Source organism: Lissotriton helveticus, chromosome 5_1 (assembly GCF_964261635.1).
Source record: "Lissotriton helveticus chromosome 5_1, aLisHel1.1, whole genome shotgun sequence".
In the NCBI taxonomy this organism is placed as follows: Eukaryota; Metazoa; Chordata; class Amphibia; order Caudata; family Salamandridae; genus Lissotriton; species Lissotriton helveticus.
The window spans coordinates 1,165,862,792-1,165,881,933 of record NC_136065.1 but is presented as its reverse complement, the minus strand read 5'-3'; the positions used below and the strand labels follow the sequence as shown (position 1 = coordinate 1,165,881,933).

The window sequence follows — 19,142 nt, the reverse complement described above, 5'->3', positions numbered from 1 at the left end:
CGTGTGTATATTTATATTGGTAAGACGTGGGCTCGTATATTGATAGGACGTGTGTGTGTGTGAGTGTCACAGGTTTAAATGCAGGCAGGACAAATTCAACTGTTCACCTTTACCATATGGTGAAAAAAGTTAATGTTACTTTACTCACACATCAAATATATGACGTAAGAGAGTACTGAACGCAGTGCAGCGTTAAATAGGAAGTAACTATGGTTGCCTAGCAACTGTTTTTACCTATTTATTTTGTAATTTGTGCTATAATACATTTGTGGAATAAATGGGTACAGGTAAAGGAGTATGGCAATAGGTGATTGTGTGTGGCTAGCAGTTCTCCAGAGGGAATGAAATCAGCAAATAAGGTTCAAGGTAGATGGATAACATTTGTAGAGTATCGGGCGCTTCAACTGAACTGCCCATTCAGCACATATTGAAACATTTGTCCATTTGCACTACAAACATGTCTCTCTAAATTCAAGAGGTTATAGGTGAGATGTTTTGTCAAACAGTGTTTAATTGCACTGGTTGTTCTTACCCTCTTCAATTTCCTTCTTAGAGGAAGTTTGTCTCAAAGTGGATTGGAGGAGAGCCATATGCTGTTAAAATTCAAGTAAGGTTACAGCTGGTGCTCCATGTGTGTATCTTTCTGAGGGACTGACAGTAGAAGACAACTCACTACTAGAGGAAGCCTTGTCCATACAGGTAATGAGTCAGCTATTAAGCCAATGAGAGGATAAACGACAACAAGCATGCTCACCGCTGAATATCACCCAATATTTAATCAATCAATCAGGGGTTTATAAAGTGTGCTACTCACCCGAGAGGGTCTCAAGGCGCTGGGGTGGGAGGGTGGTGCAGGTCCGGATCAGTCGAAAAGCCACGTGTTGAGGTTCTTCCTAAAGGTGTGCAGAGAGGGGGAGCGTTTAATGTTGACTCGGAGCTTGTTCCAGGTCTTTGCTGTGATGTAGGAGAAGACTCTTCCGTCTGCTATGGTTCTGCGGATGCGCGGGGTCTCTGCCAGGGTGAGGTCGGCGGAGCGGAGGTTCCTTTTGGGTACATGATAGAAGACTCTTTCATTGAGGTATATGGGTCTGATGCTGTGGAGGAATTTGTAGGCGTGGTGAGTAGTTTGAAAGTTATTCTCTCCTAGATGGGGAGCCAGTGGAGGGCTCGTAGTTGCGGGGTCATGTTCTTGTGTTGTGGGTTTCCGCTGATGAGTCTGGCTGAGGTGATCTGGATGGTTTTGAGCTTGTGTAGCAGGGTTTTGTTGATTCCGGCGTAGAGGGCTTTACCGTAGTCCAGTCTTCTAGTTACGAGTGCATGGGTAACGGTCTTTCTGCATTTGTGGGGGATGCACTTGAAGGTCTTGCGGAGGGATTTGAAGCAGGTTGAGGCAATGGCGTTGATCTGGTGGGTCATGGTGAGGGTGGAATCTAGAATGATGCTGAGTTTCTGGGCGTGGTCTGTCAGGGGTTGGTGGGTTTCAGAGGGCAGGGTGCCACCAGGAGCTGTCACACGTCATGGGGGAGGGACCACAGACGAGGACCTCCGTCTTCTCGGAGTTTAGTTTTAGGCAGCTGCCGTTCTTCCAGGCTGCAACGTCTTTCATTCCTTCTTGAAAGCTGAGTCTGGTGTCTTCGGGGTTCTTCGTGTAAGATCCCGTGCTGTCTGACGATGGTGGTGAGTGGGGCCATGTAGATGTTGAAAAGCTTGGGGCTGAGAGAGGATCCTTGGGGTACTCCACAGTTGATCTCTGCAGGTTTGGAAAGGAAGGAAGGGAGTCTGGTCCTTTGGGTTCTGCTGGAGAGGAAGGAGCGGATCCAGTTGAGGGCAGTTCCTCGTATACCAGCGTCGTGGAGTCTGGCTGCGAGAGTGCGGTGTAAGATGGTTTTGAAGGCCATGGAGAGGTCTAGTAGGATGAGGGTCGCAGTGTGGCCCTGGGTGAGGAGCATGCGGATATCATCAGTGGCGGTGAGGAGGGCGTTCTCTGTGCCGTGGTTGCTGCAAAAACCAGACTGGGAGGAGTCGAAGATGGCGTTCTCTTCGATGAAGGTGGTCAGATGGGCATTGATGACTCTCTCAGTGACTTTGGCTATGAAGGGAAGGAGAGAGATGAATGGTAGTTTTTCAGGTCTGTCGGGTCGGCCGAGGGCTTCATGAGAAGGGGCTTGACTTCTGCCTGCTTCCAGTCGTCAAGGAAGATGCCGGATTCGAGGGAGGCGTTGATGGTCCGACCTAGCTCGGGAGCTATGGCAGTGGCGGCTCTGTGGTAGATGTGCGGTGAGCAGGGATCCGTAGGGGGTACTGAGTAGGTGTTCTCATGGTCTTGGTGGTGTCTTCAGTGGTAGCAGGTTTCCATGTGGTGATGGTCGGCCGGTTGTAGCCGGTGGAGAAGGGGGTGGTGTCAGGAGTCTGTTCACTGAAGTTGTCGTAGAGGGCCTTGATTTTCAGGTGAAAGTAGGAGCTGAGCTTGTTGCATAGGCCATGGAATGGAGTGACATCCATGGCTTCGAAGGGGGTTTTGTGAACCGCTGTATTACATTGAAGAGTTCTTTTGCGTTACTTGCATTGGAGTGGATTTTGTTCTTGATAAAGGTCCTCTTGGTGGCTCTTATGCACTGGTGGTATTCATTCATGGCCTTCCTGTAGCTGTTCAGGTCTTCAGTGGTTTTCTTGTTCCGTCAGAGTTTCTCGAGGCGTCAGCAGGAGCGCCTGGCTTCTTGGAGGTCGGTGGTGAATCAGGCGGCCTTCAGGGGATGTTTATTGACGGGGTGGCAGAGGGGTGCAAGCTTGTCAGCACAGCTCGAGATCCAGCGGTGTAGTTCTTTGGCTGCAGAGTAGGCGTCGGTCGTGGCGGAGAGGGGTCGTGGAAGAGGGTGGTGTTGAGGAGTTCCTCTGTGATCTTGCTCCAATTCCTTCGGGGCGGGTGTGGGGCGGGTTTGGGTGCGATGGTGGTGTTGAATGAGAAGTGTACGCAGTGGTGGTCTGTCCAGAAGGGCTGCGTGGTGTGGCTGAAGTGGATGTTTGTCCCTCCTGCGAAGATGGAGTCGAGGGTGTGTCCAGCTCAGTGGGTAGGTGTGGTGACGAGCTACTTCAGTCCAAGGTTGGCGATGTTGTCAAGGAGGGTGGTAGAGTCAGGGTCTGTCAATGCCTAAGCTGTTGGAATTATACAGCCAATTATACACACTAGGCTTTTTACCAGCTTTTTACCTGGGCCAAAGTGTTAAGCCACTGTTGTGCAACTTCCCAACACAAGCAAGCTTTCCCAGCTATGGACCTCTTTCAGACCATTATCAATAATCATTCTTATCACTGGAATTATAAGTAAAATCCTGCTGGTTATTTGACAAGGGGTAGTTTTGATAATTGTTCAAATACATAGGTTGTATCCCACAGTGGTGAGCCAACATTAATTTTTGACATTTGTTTCTCAAAGTGGATATTATGTCATCAGACAGAATCTACTACAAGAATATTGCATTAAAAAATATCACCCCTTTCTAGTTAACAATAGAAGAATTACTTCCAATGGGGAAATATTTCTTTCAATAATATTTAGGACACAATATTTGTCAGTCATTATGTTTGTATACAATATTGTTACATAAACCCTTAGACAGAGTTCCCAGTGGCATCATTAGACTCCAGAAAACTTCTTGGCTTGACTGGTTATGAATTCCTATATAAACCACTTAGATTCATCAATGTCAGCCCTATGATAATGCAATGGATATGTATGCTATGCAAAAAAGAGATAAAATAATATCAGAACCATAGAATACGTAGATAGAAACAGACAAGGATAACCTAACGCCTCAATTTATTTGACTTTATTATGCATGTATAAATTAGTCAGAATATCCACAAGTCACCAATTACCACTGTATGCTGATAAATTGTTGATTTGGTATACATGCAGGGCTCGAGTCGGGGTACCACGCGGGTGGACGACATCCCTCCACCTATTTTACTGGGTGGATGCTGTCCCCCCTGCCCAAAAACTGGACTGTGCATTGAAATACTGGTGGGTAGTCGGGAATGCATTCTACCCTTTAGTGGTGCAGCAGTGCCGATCGCTTGGGTCCCAGTACACACAGCGGGGACATGAGCCCTGCAGCTACTGAAGTATGGCCGAAACTCTGTTACAGAATCGCAAGCCAAGCCGCAGTGTTTATTCTGGATCTGTTAACATGTTTACGACCGATTGGAGGCAGTCTCACCTCTCGAAGGAACATCGCCTCTCTCTCCTCCAGCCATTCATCACCAAGGTGAGTCCGTATTCGACCTCCTAAGCTGAGTGACGTCACTTCCGGTGACACCACCTAACTTGGAGTGTCCCTCCACTTCTTTTTGAGGACTTGTGCCTTGAATACATGGAAACATTCCCCAGTTTCAGCTCTGTATCTGATCAGACACATTGGGTATTTCAATGTTACCTCTGAATTTAGTACCAATTTGGCCAGTCATGGCTGTTTCCAAAAGAGGACACAAAAAGAAGGGATAATACAGGATTCTTCTGTATTGCCATCTCTCATAAAGGCAAAGTCTTGCAAGTTACCTAGCTAGAGCAGTGGAAGGAGATCAGATCAGTTCAGTGGAGGAATAAGATTCTGTAATTGACCATGAGGTGTACATTTCTCAGTAAGGCAACAGGATTGCCATGTCTATGACTGTATTGGTTTCAGGCGTTGTTTTTGCATACAGAGCCTGTCTTTTATAAGGAACTGTACCTGATCAGAAAGCACTCAGACAAATTCATAGGCTGTTTTGTGAGGCTGTAGGGATGTGTCAACCAGATGAAGCCGTAAGACATGGCAGCACAATGACAATATACAGTGCAGTGATGGCAAGGTGTCCTCCTGCTATAAACCTCTTGTTGAATTTAATAAGCTGCTTACATATTGTAGACTTGCTTATGACAGACTTGAGGTGAAGATGTAGGGGATATTATGCTGATGCTAATAATCCTGAGTACTGCTGTAACTTGACAACCGTCTTGGAAGTAGTATCCCGCACCTTGCAAGGAGTTTGCAAGCAACATACACATCATTCTGATTGTTTTCCTACACGTCATTCTTATTGTTTTCCATTGTTCTCACTTGAATACCTCTTTATATGATTCAAACTTGGCAATCAATATGGAAGGTTTATCGGTCCTACTTCAAGATAATACTGGGCTCCGCACTGCGTATCACAGTACTAACCGACCCATCTGGTCAAAATTTGCCTCAGAGCAAATCAGTACGCCACCCCCATTCTTTTAAATTAATGTCAGAATCACAAATCCCACCCTCACAAAGGTGTCACCCCAGAAATCTCATCCACATCAAACCTTCTCTCCCTCATGCCCAACTCAACCGTATATGGCCATCACCTTTCAGCCATACAACTGAATGTAAGGTGAGCAAACATGCACATTGAACTATTCCACCATATTTTAGACGATCACCACCTTAATTTAATCAATATCACAGAGCCCCAGCCACATGCACACTCCTACTCCATCTTAAAACGTTTTTGTCCTCAAAAGAAAATTGCACATTATCTTTATGGTTAAAACTAACTACATTCCAGAGCAAATAATGCTTTTCTCCAAATGTTACTTTGTTGTTGTGGCACAGGAAAATCTTCTCCTCTCCCAGGAAGGTCTCCTACTTATTTCCTCGAATGAAACACGGAAGGATCTTACATATAATGATAAATTGCAAGTATGAGAAAATATACAATATGAGACAATTTCAATATGAAAACCTGCTATCAGTCCACCCCACAAATACACCACTACACAGGATTCCTTCATTCTCATCTACACTGATAGATTGACAAAACCCATCAAACAACTAAAACTAAGGATTACTTTTATGACTGAATCCTAATTTAAACTGTAAAGCACACATTTACCATTTTCCAAGACAAATGGTTTAACATAATCTATGCTCCCCTAGACCAAGACATATTCTAAAATGTATTGGCGACCTGTCCAGTCTCTCCCAACAAATCTAGATCCTACTCAATCATCAAACTACCACTTTTTTAAAAGTTGCCATGACTGGGAAATGAAACAGTCTATATGAAAGACAACCAAATAAATGTAATCATACTGAAGGAGCACCTATTGACCAACTACTGATCTAGTTTGAGAGCTAGATTCATTATCGAAAAAGCAACCTTGAAATTATTTATTGGCATCATATCCTAGATAAATCAAAACAACCGCTTAGTTGTCTTGCTATACTTATTTGCTGCCTTTGAAACGGCCATCCACAGAAGTCTGCTCCAAATATTCAATTGCCTCATGGCTTCAGAACCACGATTTATAGCTGGTTCACACCATTCCTCACCACCAGACACCGAATGGTGAAGATAGACCACTTGTCAGTCAACATCAATATGGTATGCATTGTCTCCTCTGGCTCAATTCTAGCTTTCACCTAATTTACTTACACATAGAACCCCGAGGCTTGATTCTCAAGAACACAGGCGCTGCTGTGCACCAATATACTGCTGACATCTAGCTGTAGCTGTGCCGCCCTATGCGGATGACAGCTTTCTTCTTTCAAACTCTCCAAAAATTGACTTCCATTTCCTTGCAACCACCAACAAAAGCACACTTGATACCTCAGGCCTGGACTCTCAAACTGGATTGATTCACTCACTGTGCTCAAATCAGGATGACAGAGTCAGCCTGGGTATGTAGAATTCCTTTTCTTTCTTTTTTTCCCGAACCATATGTGTATTAAAGATATTATGCAAGTATATGATTTTTAAAATTGTGATTTCCTCCACTATTAACTAACAAATGTATTGTCTTTTTCTTATAGAATAGTCTTTCTAGTCCAGACTGTCTACTTCGCAGTCTTATTCAAGTAAAGATTAGATGAGCATTCCAGGATACACCCCACTAAATAGAAGAGACGTGGAGCCACAGAGGTAGAGGTAAAACAGTTCCAATGGTGAGTCTAGTATCACATTTTAGTGATGGACCCAGAATGTGGTAAAGGAAAGTGTGTGCAGTTAGGATTGAGCCCTGGTCGTCTTCATCTCATCCCCTTTTATTATCTTTCCCTCTCATTATGCACCTCAGTTTGTCCTTTCCCTGACCCATCCTATCCCAACCTGCCTGTACGACAAAATTTGTGTGGTCAGATTAGGGTCATGGTCTTCATCTTTTCCCCACTAGAAGGTTCACTGACATATCTATGATACATGATTGATGGAGTGTGTAACTGTCACTCCCCCTTTTTTATGCTGGTCTGCATTGGCTGCATTGGCTGGCATTGCATCCTGGTGAAATTGCCGCCCTCTTGACACTCCACTTTTCTGGTATTCTCTCTGCGTTGGTGACTGGCATTTTCCAACAGCAAGACTCTGCCTCAATGTTCCATACTCTATAGAACCGTAAGACTGGATTCCACTACAACAACGTCACAGCTCACAGTCACAAGTTCGTTGCAGTCAGATGGGAAGTGTGAGCTAGAGTATGGCATGTTGGGTTTAGCAGGAAGACACTGGCTACTTCTCCTGTCCTGGTGCAGGACATAGGGGATGTCAGGTGGCGCAAGAAGACTCAGGCTACCTTCTTGTCCTGGTCCCACATGTAGTCTTTAAACCACCCCTTCCTGAGAAGTTGACCCTAAGCACAACCAAACCGGACCGCTTTGCCTCCTTTGGAGGAGGCCACACAGGTGAGATGCTGTGCATCATTAAATGGCTTTGACAGCTTGAGGACGAACTGCATTTTTGCAGGAACACACCACCACTCTCACTCCCTTGTATACATCTGTGGGGTATGCACACTGGAGTTCGCTCTCCCTCCTACCCCTCAAATGAAGATAATGGCAAATGTAGGTAACACTAGTTACATGCTCTGAAAAAGATTGTCCAACTTATTTCTCATGAACAACTCAAAGGAGCTGTCCAGGCACTGGTCATCATCAGGCTAGAACTAAGGAATGCGTTTCTTGAAAACACACCCCAAACACCCGTCACCCCACTTAAAGCTATCCACAAATCAAGAGCCATGTTCGTCTACTTCGCTAGCAAAATGGACCATATCAATTCCATACTTTGAGACCTCCTATGCCTCCTCCCCTTTGTAGCTATAATCCAATTTATCATCAGGTTCTAGCTTATAAGACTATTATTGACACTAATCCTGCTGGCTCAAGAGGTTTCAGAAGCAGAGATACATTTCCTTTTAAAGTGCCCACGTTCCAAAGCTCTACTGCTTGTAATCAGCCCTTCTCTTGAAGTGCCACCATTGACTGGATATAAAACCTGTTCCCTCTGAATAAAGAAAAACAGTTGTCAGATAATTACTAATATAATGATGGGTATAATGGTCCCAAAGTTATGATTGACTTTGGTCACAGAATCAGATATTTCACTTCATTAGCTCTCAAGTGTTTTAAACCTGCCTCGCTATATGTGCTGCTTGTAGGAAAGTGTGATCTGCTTTCATGGTTACTGTTAGAAATGGAATCTCTGGTTGGCTGAGGCTGACGCCAAAGCTAGGAAGAAACTACCACTCTAGTCAGGGTAAGGGGGAAACAAACTGATGATAACCCCTGCTCACTCCCTTGGGAGCTTGGCACGAGCAGACAGGCTTATCCCCAAGGCAATGTGTAAAGTATTTGCACCAACACTGACAGCAACCCAGTGAACACCACAAATGGACACTACACCAGTGATTATAAAAATATAAATATCTTTATATAGCTTAGGCAAAACACAAACGCCCCAAAAATGCACATACTTTAACCCCTCCCATGCTCGTGACGGAACCGTTCCGTCACGAGCCTCGTGTGGGCTGTGCTGGTGACGGAACGGTTCTGTCACGGCCCGCTCGCCGCGCCTGCGTGGCGTGAATTCCGCGCCTGCGCTGAAGGTTCTAGTAGGCGGGCGGGCTGTGACGGAACCGTTCCGTCATAAGCACAGCTCGCCCGCGGGCCGTGACGGAGCGGTTCCATCATGAGCACGGGATCGCCGCGCGACCCCGCCTCCCCCTTGGCGCTGCGGCGGAATAGCCGCCGCAGCGAAGGGGTTAAGTACTCCCTTTTTTAGACTGTCTCTTGAAAAATGTTCACTTTGGTTTCCTTAGTAAAACAAACTGGTAGGTTACTGTTGTGAAAAGCTAAATCATGTAAAGTAGCAACAGCACTGGTCTCTTTAGCCCCTACGCAGCTCTGTTATCATTTGCACAGTTCTGTCTGCAGAAACCCACATTGTAGGCCCATAGTTCACCTCAGTATGGCTCCTTCGTGCACGTGGGGAAAGTTACTGGGAAAACCAACTGCGGGCTTAGATGGTGAGGTCTGTAATATGAGGCAATTATCTCCCAAGAGCGGGCCCCTTCCCACTTTTGGATCGGAGATAGATAATTGCGCGGTCAGGTGCGGTACTGATTTCGTCCTCCTTGATTGAGGGAAATATGCCCCACCTATGATTTAAGTAGGCCTAGATCGTTTCTCTGCCCAGGCCCTGTACTGAAGCTGATTCCCCCACAGTCCCCGGCAGCCCTGCCGACACCCAACCCACTCTCAGCACACTCACGCAACCATGCGGCTGGGGTCGGTTTACCTGGGGTGCCGGTCGCAGGCCGTCAGTTGGTCTGTTGCCGGTCACAGTTGTTGGTTGGAACGGGGTCGTGCTGCAGGAAGACGCCTCGTGCTTCCTGGGCTGCAGCGCGGCTCCTCCTGGTGATGAGCCCCTCGTTGCCTAGGTGACGCTCCACTCCTTCCTGCTTTCGGCGAGGCTCCTTCTGGCAGCGAGCCCTCAGTTACCTAGGCGACGTGCTGGGACCAATCACAGCGCAGTTCTACGATGACGCGATGGGCCCCTTCTCTGTGGCGGCCAGGGAATCTTCACGGCTCCTTTTCTCCTGGTGAACATGGAGTCCGGCTCACGGACCTCCACGCTAACGCGAGCTCGACTCCTCACTTGGCAAAGTCATCCACGCACAGTCCGGCTGGCAGAATCCAATGTTACTGTGAGCCGTACCTCTCAGACGGTGCCTTCTACTGCCGCCAGTGTTTCTGATAGATCACGGCCTGACCCCCTCCTCCACACAGCTGCTATACAGGCTGAACGGGGCATCCTTTCCTCGACTTGAGCGCGGCAAGAGCAGGAAAATCAGGCACGCAGTACTTGGTTGCTCGCCCTGTCAGCCCTTCGATGAACTCAGTGCCAGGCAGCCGATGTGTAGACACGCACACCGTGTTGCAGCGTGCTGATCCTCCGAGATCTCTCAGTGCAGATTGAAGCGCGTGCAGGCAGAGGCATACAGTGTGGAGGCTCAGAGTAATCCTTTAAGTCAGACAGTAGACTTTACATAGATGGCAATCTGGGTCCAGGCACATGTACCCAGACAGACGAGGTTACTTCCGGAAACTTTTATATCCCTGTGTTTCTAACAGGAGGCCAGCTCTTCACAGGCCCTTGGAGACTCTCAGGACACAGCACACAGCAAAGTCTTTGTAATCAAGCAGGGGGGACACATCACACAGCAAAGTCCTTCAGCCTCACCTTCAGCACAATCAGCCAACTGCAGGCCAGCCCCAGAACACACAGCAAGGGCAGTACTTCTCCTCAGTTTCTTCCGTTGATTTCCTTGGGCAGAGGTTCCTCTTGATTGTTGAAGTCTAAATTACAGGGGTTTCAGGTCTTACTCTTATACCCCAAAAGTCTTTGTTCTTCATGTATGAGGGGGTCCAGGATCCAGTCCCAACCAGTTCTGGGTGCCCTCTGCCAGGGCAGGTCTTCTTCCTTTGTGAGTGTGGGCCAGGGCTATTAGACGCACCGCAGGAGGTGGAGCCAGCATTGTGGAAGGCAGGCACAGTCCTATTCAAGCCCAGGTGCAACTCCTCCCACCACTCTAAGTGTAGATTTGTCTATTCAGCCTAGGGCTGACCCCCAGCCTCCTGCAGCCACCCCCAGCCCCTGTCACACACAAACCAGACAGTCAATACACAAAAAGGCAGAGGCACACAGAAAGGTTGAACAGAAAAATAGCCACTTTCTAAAAAGTGCTATTTTCACACACGGAATTAAAAAACCATCTTTCCTAAAATATGCGTTATTAAATTCTGAGTTCAGGGATATCAGACTTCAGCTTCCCATCTTGCTCCTATGGGGAGATATGCAGGTACACATGGGACACAGGATTCCCCATTCTATCCTATGGGCAAGATGGCCGTTCAATAGTGAAAAACGAAATTGGAAATATTTCACGATCAGGACATGTCACCCACAGTAGTACATGTCCTACCTTTCACATACACTGCACCCTGCCCAGGGGGGTTCCTTGGGCCTACCACAGGAGTGTCCAATGTGTAAGAAAGGGGAAGGGTCAGGCCTGGTCAGTGGGTACACTGGCGAGGACAATATGGCAGTTCACAGACTGCGCACAGGCATAGCAGTGGCAGGCCTGAGACACCATTTTAGGGCTACTCATGTTGGTGGCACAATCAGTGGAGGCTCACAAGTAGCATTTGAATTACCAGCCCTGGCACACTCAGTTGCCTTTACTAGGGACTTAAATAGGCCAATCATGGATAACCAATCACCGTAATAATTTACAGGGAGAGCATATTCACGTTAGCACTGATCAGCAGTGGTAAAGTGCTCAGAGTCCTATTGTCAACAGCCACAGGTCAGGAAAAACAAGAGAGGAAGAAGCAAAAAGTTTGGGGATAACCCCGCAAAAAGGGCCATTTCCCACGGTTATCCACACTTTTTACTGGTGTCATTCTGTTTTCTGATTAATCTGACTGGGATCCTGCTATTAAGTACCCCAGTCACTGTGCTTTCTCCCAGAATTGGTGTATGTTAAGTACTTTGGTACCTTCCTAATTGGCTAATGGTGTACCATTCTAAGTCCCAAGTATATTGTACTAAGGTACCCAGGGCTTAGGTAGACCAGGGGTCTCCTATGGGTGGCAGCATATACTATGCCACCCATGACAGACCACTCAATCTGTGACTACAGACCCCTCCAATACAGCCTGTGTGCGCTGGTGCTAGTACCACTCACCACAGATATAAGGAAAGGTCTGAGGTCACTGCACTTATGTCACCACTAAGGTAGGTCTTTCAATCCTGAAGGCAAAGTGCTAGGTTATAAGTGTGAGAGTACCCTGCATGAGCAGGACACCCCCTACAAACCCGGGAGCCAATTCTCCAGGCTTTGCAAGTGGGGTCAGCCATTTTATACATATGGTGGACATCAAGTCAATTAAAAGATGTCTAACTATATATTGGCTGCACCAAACCCAGTCATGTTTGGTATCAATCAAGTTGGAATCCTACCCCAACACTGTTTCCAGTATTAGATGCAGGAGCCCATGGCCTGCTGCACCTGAGCTCACATAGTCTCCGAAAGTTTCTGCAGCACAGGTGGTGGTTCTGCAACTCCCTCTAGACCTGCACTGTCTTCTCACCGAGTTTGAGGCCAGTATCCCTCATCTAAACCACTGAAACAGCAACCCTGTACACCGCGCCGACTTGCTGTTGTCAAGGCTTGTCGATACACACCCACCCACACCCTCACTATATCTTTGTCACTCTTCATTACCCTCTCTCTGTTGCTCTTCCTCTTTCTTTGTTGCTTCCTCTCTCTGTGCCTCCCTCTCTCGCCGTCTATCTCTTCTGCGCAGAAGTGTTCAAGCCCACTGGCTAATCCTAGAACCTACTTTCTCACGTGGTCAGCCTACAGCATCTCTTCTTGCCAAGATCTTCATTATCACAGCGCTCTCGGCACGGTGGGCCTACTTCTTTGGTGAGCTGCTCAAAGTCCTCTTGCGACTCCTGTGCCTTTGGCCTGTGGGTTCTGTGGAGGGTCTTCTTTAGCTCCAGTGGGCTCCTCTTCTTGCTAAGGGCTGCTCAGGCTTTCCTGCACTTGGTGAGTCCTTTGGACCTTGCTGGACCCAACACTGCACCTCTTCATTTTCCATGCCTGTTGCTGCTGCCTAGGCTTGTTGGTGGTCCCGCCAGAGACCGACCCCCTGGTTCTCAACTTCTGACGCAGGACAGCTTGTGAACAGTTCCTGGTCTTCCACAGCATCACCTGGTCCTCGTGGCTGCAGCAACATGGTCACCATCAATTCTCCTGCATCTTTTGTCATCTGTGGTCATTGGTCTTCTGTCACTCCTTGTCACTCCCGAGTGACATAGACTCTATCCCCTTTGCTTGCAGGCACTCCTCTTCAAGAATCCATCCTTGGATTCCACCGGACTCTTTCACCCTCATCGCCAACAGCATTTTTTACTGAAGTCCTCCATTGTGGTCTACGGCAGTTTCAGGCTTCATTACGCACCTATGCACCTGGCTTCCCTGGTGTAGGTATCCTGGCTCCTGGGGTATCCAAGGGTGGGCTGACTCTCCAACCTTCCATCTTCCACAGGTTTTTACAGGATCCTCTGGGAAGGGTCCTTCCTCTTAAAAACTGCAACCGTGACTTTCCATTGACTTTCATCAAGTACGGGACTGTGTTTCCACTCTGCACAGAGCATCCGGGGGTTCCTGGGTACTTACCTGTTCTCCTTTTGAAATACTGTGTGTACTGTTTATATATCTGTGTAGGAGATATACCAATGTGTTAGTGAGTGTGTATAATAAATATACCTATTTTTATAACTACACTGTGTGGTTCTTTTTTGTTTGGCCTACACTACATCATTAGTACTGGTAAAACAAGCTGCTTAACACTCCTTCTGACTAAGCCTGAAGGCTGCTCTCCTCAGCTACCACTTAGCTTTCTATGGTTGTCTAAGACCACTAAACTCACCATAAGTGTTGTCTGGATTAGTGCAGGGTGCTCCACTTAGAAAAGTGTGCACCATATACTAAACCAGCCTCCGACACTGCACATGTGCTATTTAAAGCCCAGTATCGCCTAACTGTATTGGCGTGCTGTATAAATCATTAAATAAAATTAATGAATTGAATACAATATACAGCATACACATTTTCAAACTGGCCAGAGGCGTCTTTGGGGCATAAGACGGAACAAAGTAGTTTTGTAGAAAGTTAGTGATAGTGGTGTGTCCATATGGAAGATCAATGAATGTGGAACAATATTAATATGAAACAGAGTAGAATAAAATCTAGCCAAAATCTGCTATGCCTTCTCCCACTCATAAAAAGCATGGAAAAAAATTCAGCATATACAAAACATAAACTGGCAAAGACCAAACAACCAAACATATATGTTAGCTCTAATGCATCAGTACACAATGGGACATTGGAAAAACACACAATGTGAGTATCAATAGAAGTACCTGTACTCCTCTGAAAGTTCTCGTTGTTGATAATAACACATTTGCCAACATGTGCATAGTTCATGTTATAAAGGTAGGGTTGTGCAACAAATCGCTGCTGAATGTTAGTGGAGGAGGCTGGTGAGAGTTCCTTCGCCTTCTTCTTGCTGCTGAAAAACAGTTTACTTGAGTTTGTAAGTTGCGGCAACAATTTGCAAACAGATCTTTTCCAATGGGTTAACATTATGAACATGTTAGCAGATATAACATAAACGTTATTATTAACCGTGTTTTATGTTCATGGGAACTATAAGGTGCAATAAAACTAACATTTAAATGCTATCATTTATAGGGAGCATGTTCACGTGCCAAGCTTCAAGAAGAGTTATTTCGCATTCCAAACTTGCAAAACCAAATACCACGCATAATCACATTGAAAGGTCTTGAAAGCATGGCCATAAATCATGCTTCAAGCAAACAAACTGCAAAAGCAGTTTGAAGAAACTCGAACAAAGGATGACCACTGAAAATCAAAACATTGACAAACTTAAGATATAAATCGGCACGCGTCGGACAGTAAGAGACATCTTTAGGCCAGTTCCTCAGAACTCTGCACTTTTTTAGGTTTTGACTGGCCATGCGCTTTGCGCATGTGCCAAAAAAAACTCTTGAGTTGTGTGTGTGGGTCGGGATACGCCCCCTCCTCCGATTGGCTAGCTCCATAAATGGAGGCTAGCCATTGGACGAGGGGCCTGTCCGTCAATGCCGGACCAGATTCGGGGGCGTTCCCGAGATTCTTTGGCTTTTGCCGACGTCACGCGACGTCAGCCAAAAGCCGGGAACGCCCCCGAATCTGTCCCGGCATTGAGCCGGCACCCGCCTTCTGATGCAGCATTTTCATTGTTACTATAAGCTTGTTTATTTTATACGTTTTAGCGTTGTGGACATTAAAAAGGACTGAAATGATGTACATATATGTGAATATCCGTTTTAGAGTTAGGTCCTTTGCTGGATGTGTTTTATTTCATGGGAGTAAAGTATACCGAATTCACGCTGGTTTCTCTTTATTTTAATGAGGCGAAAACAGACTCATTTGTGCGGTGATAAATGTCCCAGCGGCGAGCATGCTACTTTTTTTTATTTAATGACAGCCTCATTAGATGAAGTTATTTATTTAGAGCTTCCCATGTGTTACCTATTATAGGGCACCGACCCCCACTGTGAAACCACTAACTTTCCACTTTCCGACCAGAAAAGTGCACCCGGGATCACAGCATCGCCTAATTGTGCACTTCCCGCGGCAGCGAAGGCCACGAGGCAGCAATATTGTGCTACTGAACACTGCCTGACCCGCTGGGCATTGACAAACATTGCATGCGTATTAACACGAGGAATAAAAAGGTCTGCTTACTACAGAACAAAGGGAATATTTCAAGTAGATAAACTTCCAAATAAGGTAGGAATCGTAAGCTGATAGTTAAAAAAAATGTTTATGCTGTCGCACTTTGAAACTTCCTGCTCACCTTTTAATAAAATTTCGTAACGAACATCAGGCAAACAAAGGAACCGAGAGTGGATTTTAAGGCGTGCAGATTCAGAGTCAGAGTGCAGATTCAGAGTCAGAGTGCAGATTCAGAGTGCGAGTGCAGAGTGCGAGTGCAGAGTGCAGAGTGCGAGTGCAGAGTGCGAGTGCAGAGTGCAGAGTGCAGAGTGCGAGTGCAGAGTGCAGAGTGCGAGTGCAGACTGATAGTGCAGACTGATAGTGCAGACTGATAGTGCAGACTGATAGTGCAGACTGATAGTGCAGACTGATAGTGCATACTGATAGTGCAGATTGAGAGTGCAGATTGAGAGTGCGAGTGCAGAGTGCAGATTGAGAGTGCAGAGTGCAGATTGAGAGTGCAGATTGAGAGTGCAGAGTGCAGATTGAGAGTGCAGAGTGCAGATTGAGAGTGCAGAGTGCAGATTGAGAGTGCAGAGTGCAGATTGAGAGTGCAGATTGAGAGTGCAGATTGAGAGTGCAGATTGAGAGTGCAGATTGAGAGTGCAGATTGAGAGTGCAGATGCAGAGTGCAGAGTGCAGATTGAAGATTGAGAGTGCAGATTGAGAGTGCAGAGTGCAGACTGAGAGTGCAGACTGAGAGTGCAGACTGAGAGTGCAGATTGAGAGTGCAGATTGAGAGTGCAGATTGAGAGTGCAGATTGAGAGTGCAGATTGCAGATTCAGAGTGCAGATTCAGAGTGTAGAGTGCAGATTCAGAGTGCAGAGTGCAGATTCAGAGTGCAGAGTGCAGATTCAGAGTGCAGAGTGCAGATTCAGAGTGCAGAGTGCAGATTCAGAGTGCAGATTCAGAGTGCAGAGTGCAGATTCAGAGTGCAGAGTGCAGATTCAGAGTGCAGAGTGCAGATTCAGAGTGCAGATTCAGAGTGCAGAGTGCAGATTCAGAGTGCAGAGTGCAGATTCAGAGTGCAGAGTGCAGATTCAGAGTGCAGATTCAGAGTGCAGAGTGCAGATTCAGAGTGCAGAGTGCAGATTCAGAGTGCAGAGTGCAGATTCAGAGTGCAGAGTGGAGATTCAGAGTGCAGAGTGGAGATTGAGAGTGGAGATTGAGAGTGGAGATTGAGAGTGGAGATTGAGAGTGGAGATTGAGAGTGGAGATTGAGAGTGGAGATTGAGAGTGGAGATTGAGAGTGCAGATTGAGAGTGCAGATTGAGAGTGCAGAGTGCAGAGTGCAGATTGAGAGTGCAGATTGAGAGTGCAGATTGAGAGTGCAGATTGAGAGTGCAGATTGAGAGTGCAGAGTGCAGAGTGCAGATTGAGAGTGCAGAGTGCAGAGTGCAGATTCAGAGTGCAGAGTGCAGATTCAGAGTGCAGAGTGCAGATTCAGAGGTGCAGATTCAGAGTGCAGATTCAGAGTGCAGATTCAGAGTGCAGAGTGGAGATTCAGAGTGGAGATTCAGAGTGGAGATTCAGAGTGGAGATTCAGAGTGGAGATTCAGAGTGGAGATTCAGAGTGGAGATTCAGAGTGGAGATTCAGAGTGCAGATTGAGAGTGCAGATTGAGAGTGCAGATTGAGAGTGCAGATTGAGAGTGCAGATTGAGAGTGCAGATTGAGAGTGCAGATTGAGAGTGCAGATTCAAGATTCAGAGTGCAGAGTGCAGATTCAGAGTGCAGATTCAAGATTCAGAGTGCAGAGTGCAGATTCAGAGTGCAGATTCAGAGTGCAAAGTGCAGATTCAGAGTGCAAAGTGCAGATTCAGAGTGCAGATTCAGAGTGCAGATTCAGAGTGCAGATTCAGAGTGCAGATTCAGAGTGCAGATTCAGAGTGCAGATTCAAGATTCAGAGTGCAGATTCAAGATTCAGAGTGCAGATTCAAGATTCAGAGTGCAGATTCAAGATTCAGAGTGCAGATTCAAGATTCAGAGTGCAGATTTAGAGTGCAGAGTGCAGATTCAGAGTGCAGATTCAGAGTGCAGAGTGGAGATTCAGAGTGGAGATTCAGAGTGCAGATTCAAGATTCAGAGTGCAGATTCAGAGTGCAGATTCAAGATTCAGAGTGCAGATTCAGAGTGCAGATTCAAGATTCAGAGTGCAGAGTGCAGATTCAGAGTGCAGAGTGCAGATTCAGAGTGCAGAGTGCAGATTCAGAGTGGAGATTCAGAGTGCAGAGTGGAGATTCAGAGTGGAGATTCAGAGTGCAGAGTGGAGATTCAAGATTCAGAGTGCAGATTCAGAGTGGAGATTCAGAGTGCAGATTCAGAGTGCAGAGTCAGAGTGCAGATTCAAGATTCAGAGTGCAAAGTGCAGATTCAAGATTCAGAGTGCAGATTCAAGATTCAGAGTGCAAAGTGCAGATTCAGAGTGCAGAGTGCAGATTCAGAGTGCAGAGTGCAGATTCAGAGTGCAGAGTGCAGATTCAGAGTGCAGATTCAGCCCTGTGTGTGGTGAGGAGGGCCCCTCAGTGTTTCACATGCTTCTACGGAGGTTTAGGGACCTTGTTGCTTCACTGCTGATTGGGCTCTGAGACGACCATCCTGCCTAGTTACCTGTTGTGAATGGGTATAAACAATAAACGTCCGATTATGGTGCCGGTTGGACCTATCCCCTTCCTCAAGAACACAAAGAACCTACTGACATTTTCTACCTGAAATAGACCATCTAATTTGGAAAGACCACCCTGTGTCCTTCCTGATTTTATTTTCACCCAGTCACTAATCTCAAACTTATACTCCTTTCTCTCCATGCTCACATGTGTCCCCTTGCCTCCTACACCATTTCAACCTTTCAGCCATGCATGGACCAATTTAGTACCAGGTAAGCATCACACATCTATTGAAATGGGGGTCGCAGTGTGTAGGGCTTGCAGTGTGTGGGGGGGGTCGCAGTGTGTGGGGGGGCTCTGTGTGGGTGTGTGTGGAGGGCTCCGTGTGGGTGTGTGTGTGGGGGGGCTTTGTGTGGCTGTGTGTGTGGGGGGCTCTGTGTGGGTGTGTGTGTGGGGGGCTCTGTGTGTGTGTGTGGGGGGGGCTCTGTGTGTGTGTGGGGGGCTCTCTGTGGGTGTTTGTGTGTGTCATTTGCGAGAGATAAAGCTAGTTGCATTGTAAATGACAATGCCATTTATTTATGTTTTAAAAAAACACATAAATAAAAATAATGTCAAGAGCAATGCCAATAGCTCTAACTTTAACAAAGGCAAAACCATTGCATTGTAAATGCTTGTTCTTTGTTGAGTCAGTGTTAGTATAAAACTCACGGTACAAAACAGCAGTGTAGGCTATTGTGAGTTGGACTTCATTGAGGAGCAAAAGAAACACGAATGGCCTTGTAAAAAAGAAGTCACAAATTTCTTGGGCTAAAAAGTCTGAAGACAATCTTGTTTCTGTGAA

General features: G+C 46.5%; 1 protein-coding gene across 4 annotated transcripts in view; it reads right to left on the bottom strand.

Annotated features, from left to right (window-relative positions):
• LOC144755185 (caspase-7-like) overlaps window positions 1-19,142 on the bottom strand; it is a 237,730-nt gene that overhangs the window by 200,159 nt on the left and 18,429 nt on the right. For 2 of the 4 annotated variants that reach the window (XM_078643846.1, XM_078643845.1), the window contains exon 3: window positions 14,275-14,423. In XM_078643846.1, coding sequence (XP_078499972.1) covers window positions 14,275-14,423 — 149 coding nt within the window. The remainder of the gene's footprint in view (window positions 1-14,274; window positions 14,424-19,142) is intronic. The other 2 variants (XM_078643849.1, XM_078643847.1) reach the window with 1 other exon arrangement.